A 10,586-nucleotide genomic window follows, 5' to 3' on the forward strand; every position below is an offset into this window, starting at 1 on the left:
TATGGGGGCTATATCAGTTCATTTATAGATTCAGATCATACTTGGAACCGATTGTTAAAGTCATAACAAAAGTTCTTGTGCCAAATTTCAGCCAAATCGAATGAAAATTGAGGCTTATGAGGATTTATAAAGGATCTATATCTGTTTATAGACCGATTTGGATCGTACTTGGCATGTATGTTGAAAGTCATAACACAGGTCTCTGTTCCAAAGTTTAGCCAAATCGGAGGAAAATTGAGGCTCCTAGGGGTCGAAGAAATCAATTAGGGGGATCTGTTTATATGGAGGCTATATCCAAATCTGAACCGACATGACCCATTTGCAATCTCTAACGACGTACATCAATAAGAAGTATCTGTACAAAATTTCAAGTGGCTAGCTTAACTCCTTCGAAAGTTAGCGTACTTTCCAGAGATAGACGGACGGACGGGATTGTAAATGGGCCAAATCGGTCCATATTTTGATACTGCTGCCATATAAACCGATCTTGGGTCTTGATTTCTTCAGCTTCTAGGGACCGCAATTCTTATTCAAATAGGCTGGGACTTTGCACGATGTTGGTATCAATTCCAATAATTGTGCTGTAGTATGGATCAAATCGGTTCATAACCTGATATAGCTGCCATATAAACCGATCTCCCGATTAAACTTCTTGAGCTTCTAGAGAGCGCAATTCTTACCCGATTTGGTTGAAATTTCGCACATATCGTTTTGATGTTATTTCCAACAATTGCGCTTATTATGTTCTAAATCAGTGCATAACCTGATATAGCCGCCATATAAACCGATCTCCCTACTTGACTTCTTGAGTTTTTATAGAACGCAACTCTTTCCACATTTGGTAAGAATTTTATATGTGCTGAGTACTTTTCTGAAAATTAGGGTAAGGGGGAGGGTCCGCCCCCCCATCAGCTATCAAAAAATGTACCCCATTTTCAACACGGGATCATTATGCACCACCTGTGAAAATTTCAAGAAAATCGCTTCAGCAGTTTCTGAGTCTATAAGGAATACACAAATATACAACAAACAAACCTACAGAAAAAAAACACACATTGAATTTTATATATAAAATATGGTGCAGAAAATAAATGATCTGCCCGAAACAACAATGCAGCCGTTTTGTCAATTTTATTACTCCGCCGATGTCACATGAGTGTCTATGCCATGTATATGTGTACGGGTTTTGATCGAAATTTTAATTTTCATGCCTGCATACACAATGTGGTGCAGGGCATCCAAATGTCGGATTTGCCCACATAAACCCATCCTTACTTTTATGACAATAATATTGTGTTTGAATGTTCGGCCTTTGGCATGCATGTTTCAAGTATTTCAATTTCTAATTCTAATTAAAAAACAATTACTACAAAATTTTTTGCTTGCGATAACATAAGCCGCAGAGGTCGTAGCACAGTGGGCGGTTTTGTTTGTAGAGTATTTTGATAATATTTTTCCTTGAGTAACATATTTTTTTATTTTTTTTCTAAAATTCAATTTTAAGATATAGTACCCGTCTGTTTAGGTTCAAGCTGATTTCTTTTTTTATTTTTTAATTTCTTTGTTCTTCACAGCCTGACTTTCAAGAAAATAAATGATAATATCTTTCTTATAAAAATCAAAAAAATTTAACTTGATTTAAAAATGTATAACCTTCGGTTCAATATAACTAGGCGCTATGCCTAAACGTTAATTCATCATCTTTGCCGCAGTTAAATGTTACTTTAATGCCATTTTCCAGCCATGGTTGAGACCAAATGGTGACGTTACAGTTTTTATTGTTTTCTTCGTTCTCACTGTCAATGATGTCAGCGTTCATTTTATACAACAAACCAGATACCGTTTGTCTTGAGGCTGTATACATTTTTCCAAGTCTGAAGGGGTGAAAAAGAAACAGAAATGATTATTAGATGTATGCAAATTACACCGTTTACACATTTTTTAAACAAGTTATAGACCTTTATTACTAATAATTAGAGAGCGGATATATATGCACTTTTTTTTAATGGACCGATTTGATCAAAATTTGTATTTAGGTATAATTTGGTGTAAGAAAACGAATTTTGAGTGCATATCCGAAATATGATTTTTTATACAAAAAATATGTAAAATTTACGAGCCATAATAGATGCATTTAGAATCTTAAATAAGTTAATGGTTAGGTTTTCACACCCACCACCGAAGGATTGGGGTTAATTTATTTTGCCATTCCGTTTGCGATGCATCGAAATATCCTTTTCCGACCCTCTATAGTATTTATATTCTAGCCATGTCCGTCCATCTGTTCTTTCGTCCCTCTGTCCGTCCGTGTGTCTATTGAAATCAGGCTATAGTCATTAAAAATAGAGATATTGAGCTGAAACCTTGCACAGATTCTTGTCCATAAGCAGGTTAAGTTGGAAGATGGGCTATATCGGACTATCTTGATATAGTCCCACTATAGACTGATTTGCCGATTTAAGGTCTTAGGATCATTAAAGCTACATTTATAATACTATTGCGCTGAAATTTTGGACAGTGAGTTGTGTTAGGCCCCTAAATATCCTTCTTCAATTTGGACCAGATCGGTTCAGATTTGGATATAGCTGTCATATAAACCGATGTCTCGATTTAAGGTTTGAGCCCGCATTTAATGTTTGATTTCGCTGAAGTTACGCACATTGAGTTGCATTAAGACCCTCGACATTCGCACCGAGTATGGTTAAGATGGGATTTTATTTCATCATAACTGCCTTATAGAACCACTTCTCAATTTAAGGTCTTGAGCCCATGACATGCGTATTTATTTTTCTTCTTCGCTGAAATTTGGTATAGCAAGTTGTGTTGGGCTCCTCGACATCCCTGTTCAATACGACGCAAATCAGTTTGGGTTAGGTTGAAAAGAGGGTCCAGATATTAAACCGCCCCATGACACTATGGACATACACCTAAGCCAGTAATCGGCTTGTTGGTCGCTCTAAAAACTATAAAGTAACCTTTTAAAAGAAAAGTTAGGAATTCGGTACTATTTACATAATCTTTAATTGTTTTCAATGCCACTCCCCTAAGTTGGTTCACGTCTGATATTGTGTCTCCACCTAAGTACCGGTATCTGTTGGACCGAAAGCCGGGCAATGACAAAAGAAATGCTCCAACGTCTCATCATCTTCCCCGCATGCCCTACACATGTTATCACTTGCCGCACCGATTTTAAATAAGTGAGCTGGTAGTCCTATGTGTCCCGTTATGGTACCAAAAGCTATACTGACCTCCTTCTTGCTTTCTTTCAGTAATAGCCTCGTTTTCTCACGATCTGGAACCCCCCATGGGATTTTCGCTGTCCTACCGACCGTTTCGCTTTTCCACAATGTTGCATGCGCATTCGTCGCCTACTCTCTTAACTCGGACTGCTCGACCCGAAAGGCTTCGGGTTAACCAAGTTTATTGACGGCAGTCCTCGGGCCTTCACCGCCAAATCGTTTGCCCTTTCATTTCCCCTTACTCCGTTATGGCCCGGCACCCAAACGATGCGGGTTTCCGATCCTCAGAGAAGGCGTTAATCTCCTTCGTACACTCCAAGACTGTTCGTGACCTTACGGTCCTGGTTGTTATTGCCCTTATGGCAATTTTACTGTCGGTAAAGATGTTCACACTCGACGTCTAGCTGCCATATGTACCGATCTCCAGACTTAGGTACTTGGGACTATTAAAGCACTTTTATTACTTTATTTCGCTATTGCTAGCCGCTTGAAATTTTGCATACATACTTTTTATTAGTATAGGTCGGTTGGGATTGTAAATGGGCCAAATCGGTCCATGTTTTGATATAGCTGTCTTACAAACAGAACTTGGGTTTTGACTTCTTGAGCCTCTAGATGGCGCATTTCTCGCTCGATTAGACCGAAATTTTGCACGTTGTGTTTGGATATCACTTCCAACAACTGTGCTAAGTATGGTTCGAATCGGTTCATAACCTGGTATAGCTGCCATATCAACCGATCTTGGATCTTGACTTCTGGAGCCGCTAGAGGGAGCAATTCTCATCCGTTTTGGCTAAAATTCGGCATGACGTGTTTTGTTATGATTTCCAATAACTGTGTTAAGTGTAGTTTAAATCAGTCCATAACCTGATATAGCTGTCATATAAACTGATCTGGGATCTTGACTTCTTCAGCTTTCAGAGAGTGCAATTCTTATACGATTTAGTTGAAATTTTGCACGAGGTGTTTAGTTATGACTTGCAACAACTGTGCTATGGTTCAAATCAGTCCATAACCTGATATAGCTGCCATGTAAACCGATCTTGGATTTTGACTTCTGGAACCGCTAGAGGGAGCAATTCCCATCCGTTTTGGCTGGAATTTTGCATGAGGTGTTTTGTTATGACTTCCAATAACTCTGCTTAGAATGACGCAAATCGTTACATAACCTCATATAGCTGCCATATAAACCGATCTAGAATCTTGACTTCGTGAGCCTTTAGAGGGCGCTTTTCTCATCCGATATGGCAGAAATTTTGCGCAATTGCTTCTGCTATGAGGTTCAACATACGTGTTCAATATGGTCTGCTTTCTTATAAACCGATCACCCGACTTTGCTTCTTGAGCACCTACAAGGCGCAATTGTTATCCGAATGGACTGAAATAATACACAATGACTTCTTCAATGTTCAGCATTCAATTCATTTACGCTCCGAATCGGACCATAACTTGATATAGCTCCAACAGCAAGACAGTTCTTATTCATTATTCTTTGTTTGCCTTAAAAAGATACAGCGCAAAGAATTGTCGACTTCTTTCATATCCATTTATTATCCGATTTCGCTGAAATTTGGCACAACCTGTGTAAAGTTCCTTGATATTTGTGCAGAATGTGGTCCAGATCAGTCTATATCATAATATAGCCCCCATATACACCAATCTCCCGATTGGTACAGTGAGTTGCACTAAGCTTATCATTATATGTGCTGAGTGTGTTTCTTATCGGGCAATATTTGGATACAGCTGTCATATATATCTAACACCCGATTCAAATTCTTAGACCTTTAAAGGGCGAATTTAGTAATCGATTTCGTTGAACATTAGCACAGTGAGTTGCATTGATAACCTTGACATCCATAGCGAATAGGGTCCAGATATGGTCGACATCTTAATATAACCCCCCTTGAATTCACTATAATTTTCAAGAAAGAGTTGTACTTGTTCACTAGACATCAAAACGAATATGGTCCTTATCGTACCATATTTAGATATGTTAGGGCCTTGAGCCCATATAAGATGCATTTTTCCGATTTCGCTGAAGTTTGGAACAGCGAGTTGTATTAGTCCTCTCAATAACCAGTGTTCCAAATTTCACACAAATCGCGTAAAAAATGAGCCTTAAATGGACCAAAAACAAACGAAAGATGTGGAAGGGCCTAACACAACTCACTGTCCCAAATTTCAGCAAAATCGGATAATAAATGTGGCTTTTATGGTTTTTTGGGCCTAAGACCCTAAATCGGCGGATCGGTCTATATGGGGGCTATATCCAAATCTAGACTGATTTAGGCAAAGTTAATGAATGTCGAAGCATATCGAAGGGTCTAACACAACTCACTGACCCAAATTTCAGCAAAATCGGATAATAAATATGGCTTTTATGGGCCTAAGACCCTAAATCGGCGGATCGGTATATATGGGGGCTATATCAAGATATAATCCGATATAGCTCATCTTCGAACTTAACCTGTTTATGGACAAAGAAAGAATCTGTGCAAAGTTTCAGCTCAATATCTCTACTTTAAAGACTGTAGCGTGATTTCAACAGACAGACGGACGGACATGTCTAGATCGGCTTATATTTTTACGCTGATCAAGAATATATATACTTTATAGGGTCGGAAATGGATATTTCGATGTGTTGCAAACGGAATGACCAAATGAATATAACCCCCATCTTTCGGCGGTGGGTATAATCACTTTTATAAAATCTCCAACGGATTGCTACATTTTTGCTATTGCGACAAACGGAAGAACATGGCTAGATTAACTTAGTACATCAAATCGATGGAAAAAGTTATACTTTATAGGATTATCGATCAAAATATTTCAAGATTGCTCTTAGGATTGTGAGGGTTGTACCCTCAAGTAATTGTACCTCCGTGCTTTTGAACGTGTATTGCCCTTAACAACTTAAACTTGCATTAATTTTGTCGACCAGTGTACGAGTACTTACATTATAAGCCATTATAATATGCCTAAACATGTACTTACTTATAGTGTGGACCCTTTTCTCCAGCCGCTAATTTTTTCAGCGAATTCTCCAAAACTTCTTCAGCCTCTTTAAGTTTTTCACCTTCCAAATTTGTGACACCACCAAGTCGTAATCCCTAAAATAAAAACAGCAAATACTGGTATATAAACAATTTAACAAACAAATGCTTATAGTTTATTTCCGAATCAAGTTTTACCTCATTGGGTCGAGCGGTTATCGCAACACAAACGACACCCAAAATGGCAATTATAAAAATGCTTTTCATTTTTGTTGTTTTTTTTTTTTTTGCGCTCGCTTTATATTTGCGACCAGATTAACGTTGTTTTCTTATGAATGCTTACAGATCGACTGCTTATAACTTGGCAATAGTTTGACTTTTATAAATATGTGCTTTAATTGCACACCACCAAAGAGCCAGTATTGTCTGTAGAATGGCAATCGTGTGCCGATAATCATCCAACAATATTGATATGACTTAAGTTGTCATATACAATTTTAATATTATTGTTAATTTTTTGAGTCATCCGATCAATTAGATGCAATATTTACGTTTAGGGTGGTTTAATGCCATCTATTATGTTACCTATAGACTTAACAAGTAAAAGTGTGCTAAATTCGGCCGGGCCTAATCTTATACACCCAAATCGGATTCGAATTGCGCCCTCTAGAGGCTGAAGACGTCAAGATCCCAGATCGGTTTATATGACAGCTATATCAGGTTATGAAACGATTTGACCCACACTTAACAGTTTTTGGAAATCATAACAAAACACTTCGTGCAAAATTTCAGCCAAATCGGATGAGAAGTGCGTCCTCTAGTGGTTCAAGAAATCAAGATTCTAGATCGGTTTATATGACAGCTATATCAGATCTTGGACCGATTTAAAACATACTTGGCGCAGTTGTTGGAAGTCATGACGGAACACCACGTGCAAAGTCAAGGAAGTCAAGACCCAAGATCGGTTAATATGGCAGCTATATCAAAACATGGACCGATTTGGCCTATTTACAATCCCATCCGACCTACACTAATAAAAAGTATTGGTGCAAGGGTTCAAGCGCCTAGCTTTATTCCTTTAAAAGTTAACGTACTTTCGACAGACAGACGGACGGACATGGCTAGATCGACTTAAAATGACATGATAATCAAGAATATATACTTTAGGGGGTCTCAGGGGAATATTTCGAGGTGTTACAAACAGAATGACGAAATTAGTATACGCTATCCTATGGTTAAGGGTATAACAAGCCCGCTTCAATTGACACATTGGAATACAACATTGAAGCATTTATTCGTGAGATGTCGGCCGAAAGGTTGGAAAGAGTATACCAAAATTGGACTAAGCGGATGGATCTTTTGAGGCGCAGTCACTGTCAACATTTGCATGAATTTATCTTCAAACATAAAATTATATGGACCGTACTATGGATTCAAACACAGATTTCATGCATTTTTCATGCATTTTTCTGAATTTTATGTGTTTTTTTATACTTACCACTGAAGAATGTTGGTATATTCATGTTGTCATTCCGGTTGGAACACATCGAAATATCCATTTCCGATTCTATAAAGTATATATATTCTTGATCAGCGTAAAAATCTAAAACGATCTAGCTTTGTCCGTCCGTCTGTCCGTCCGTCTGTTGAAATCACGCTAAAGTCTTTAAAAATAGAGATATTGGGTTGAAACTTTGCACAGATTCTTTTTTTTTCGTCCATCAGCAGGTTAAGTTCGATGATGGGCTATATCGGACTATATCTTGATGTAGCCTCCATATAGACCGATCTGCCGATTTAGGGTCTTAGGCCCTTAAAAGCCACATTTGTTATCCGATTGTGCTGAAATTTGGAACAGTGAGTTGTGTTAGGCCCTTCGACATCCTTCTTCAATTTGGGCCAGATTAGTCCAGATTTGGATATAGCTGTCATATAGACCGATCTCTCGGTTTTAGGTTTTGGGGCCATAAAAGGCGCATTAATTGTCCGATGTCGCCGAAATTTGGAACAGTGAGTTGTTTGGGCCCCTCGACATTCTTCTTCAATTTGGCTCATATCGGTCCAGATTTGGATATAGCTGCCATATAGATCGATCTCTCGAATTAAATTTTGAGCACATAAAAGGCGCATTTATTGTCCGATGTAACTGAAATTTGGAACAGTGAGTTATGTTGGGACCTTCGAAATTCTTCTTCAATTTGGCTCAGATCGGTCCAGATTTTGATATAGCTGCCATATAGACCGAACTCTCGATTTAAGGTTTTGGGGCCATAAAAGACGTCCAATTTCGCCCGAATTTGGGACAGTGAGTAGTATTAGGCGACTCGATGCCCCTTTCTAAATAGGCAGGCATCGGTATAGATTTGAATATAGCTGCCATATAGACCGATATTTCGATTTAAAGTTTTGGCCCCATAAAAGGCGAATTTATGATTCCATTTCACTGAAATTTGACACAGTGACTTATGTTAGGCTTTTCGACATCCGTGTCGCATATGGCTCAGAACGGTTTATTTCTTCCAAATTATAAAGCCGCCAAGTAGTTGTAATTCCTAAAAACAACAAATGTATACACGATTAAACAAGATAGGTTAAATTTTTAAGTTTTTAGATGCTTAATTTCAAATCAATGTCTACCTTGTCATGAGATCGAGCGTTAATCGCCTTGCAAACAGCAACCAAATTGGCAATTAAAAAAATACTTTTCATTTTTGTTTATTAAGATTTTATCGCTCGCTTAATATTTGCGACCAGATGAACGTTGTTTGCTTATGGATGCCTACAGAAAGAATGCTAATAGTTCAACATTTATAAATATGTGCTTTAATTGCCCACCCCAATAATGAGAAAACAATGAGCCTATTTGCAAGCATTCAACGAGATTGCTATGTCTTAAGTTATGATATAAAATTCCAATGTCAATGTTAATTTGTTATGTAATGGCCTTTGTGTGTTTTTGTGTAGTCAACTTAAGTGCGCATAGAACAAATAGGATTAAAACGAAAAGCAATATATTTACTTAAAACATGAGCCCACACTCAGTTTTAAGCAGATCATAACTCCGTTTTAAACGCCTCGAACTAGGAATATCCATTCCTTATGGTTTTGGCATTTGGGATATGAACCGTTTGTCCGTCTGTCAATCGCATTTCAAGGAGGAGATAAGGATGGGTCAATTTTTAATGGATAAACAAAAAATGTAATCTCTAAGAGTTCAAAAATAATTTGCAATGTAAACATTGGTCTTAAATCAAAATCGATCTTCCGGGTCTTCAGATAGTTTCTTCCCAACTGTAATAAGGTAGTAAGAAAAGTTTGTTGTTAAAAACTTGGAGCTCCATTTTGATTTGAAAAAATTGGTGAGATTGTTCGAAAAAAAATTGACCCACCCTAATAAGGATATATTCATAAGTTAATTCTTTATCTTCATAAAATTCTGGCTAAGTCCGTCACTCTGTCTGCAGTAATGAAGCCATAGTCTTTAACAAGTAAGAGTGTGCTTAGTTCGGCCGGGCCAAATCTTATATACCCTCCAGCAAGGATCGCATTTGTCGAGTTCTATGCGCAGTATCTCTTTTAAGGCAAGCAAGGAATATCGAATAAGAAATGTTATGATATAGGAGCTATATCTAGTTATAGTCCGATTCGGACCATATTTTTGGCTCAAGAATTCAAGATCTCAAATCGGTTTATATGGCAGCTATACCAGATTATGAACTGCTTTGAATCATACTTAACACAGTTGTTGGAAGTGATAACAAAACACTACGTGTAAAATTTCAGTCAAATCGGATGAGAATTGCGTCCTCTAGAGGCTCAAGAAGTCAAGACCCAAGATCGGTTTATAAGGCAGTTATACCAGATTATGAACTGCTTTGAATTATACTTAACACAGTTGTTGGAAGTGATAACAAAATACTACGTGCATAATTTCAATCAAATCGGACAAGAATTGCGCTCCCTAGAGGCTCAAGAAGTCAAGACCCAAGATCAGTTTATATGGCAGCTATATCAAAAAATGGTCTTATTTGAACCATTCTTAGCACAGTTGTTGGAAGTGATACCAAAAGACTACGTGCAAAATTTCAGTCGAATCGAACAAGAATTGCGCCCTCTAGAGGCTCAGGAAGTCAAGACCCAAGATCGGTTTATATGACAGCTATGTCAGGTTATGAACCGATTTGAACCATACTTGGCACAATCGTTGGATATTATAACAAAACACGTCGTGCAAAATTTCATTCCAATCGGATAAGAATTGCGCACTCTAGAGGCTCAAGAAGTCAAGACCCAAGATCGGTTTATATGGCAGCTATATCAGAATATGGACCGATTCAAACCATACTTGGCACAG

At 37.9% G+C, this 10,586-nt stretch overlaps 1 protein-coding gene across 1 annotated transcript; it reads right to left on the bottom strand.

The window, feature by feature from the left end:
* Window positions 1-1,520: 1,520 nt before the first annotated feature.
* LOC106085880 (sarcocystatin-A) lies at window positions 1,521-6,548 on the bottom strand. The gene is made up of 3 exons (XM_013250324.2): window positions 6,431-6,548; window positions 6,234-6,349; window positions 1,521-1,874 (listed from the first exon to the last, which is right to left on the bottom strand). The coding sequence occupies exons 1-3, from the start codon at window positions 6,497-6,499 to the stop codon at window positions 1,670-1,672; spliced, it is 390 nt and encodes a 129-aa protein (XP_013105778.2). The 5' UTR covers window positions 6,500-6,548; the 3' UTR covers window positions 1,521-1,669.
* Between the last annotated feature and the right edge of the window lie 4,038 nt (window positions 6,549-10,586).

Source organism: Stomoxys calcitrans, chromosome 2 (genome assembly GCF_963082655.1).
Source record: "Stomoxys calcitrans chromosome 2, idStoCalc2.1, whole genome shotgun sequence".
In the NCBI taxonomy this organism is placed as follows: domain Eukaryota; kingdom Metazoa; phylum Arthropoda; class Insecta; order Diptera; family Muscidae; genus Stomoxys; species Stomoxys calcitrans.

Coding starts and splice junctions, on each gene's coding strand:
- LOC106085880 (XM_013250324.2), bottom strand. CDS start 6,499: ATGAAAAGCATTTTTATAATTGCCATTTTGGGTGTCGTTTGTGTTGCG. Junction 6,350..6,430: donor TAACCGCTCGACCCAATGAG/GTAAAACTTGAT, acceptor TTTTTATTTTAG/GGATTACGACTTGGTGGTGT. Junction 1,875..6,233: donor GAAAAGGGTCCACACTATAA/GTAAGTACATGT, acceptor TCACCCCTTCAG/ACTTGGAAAAATGTATACAG.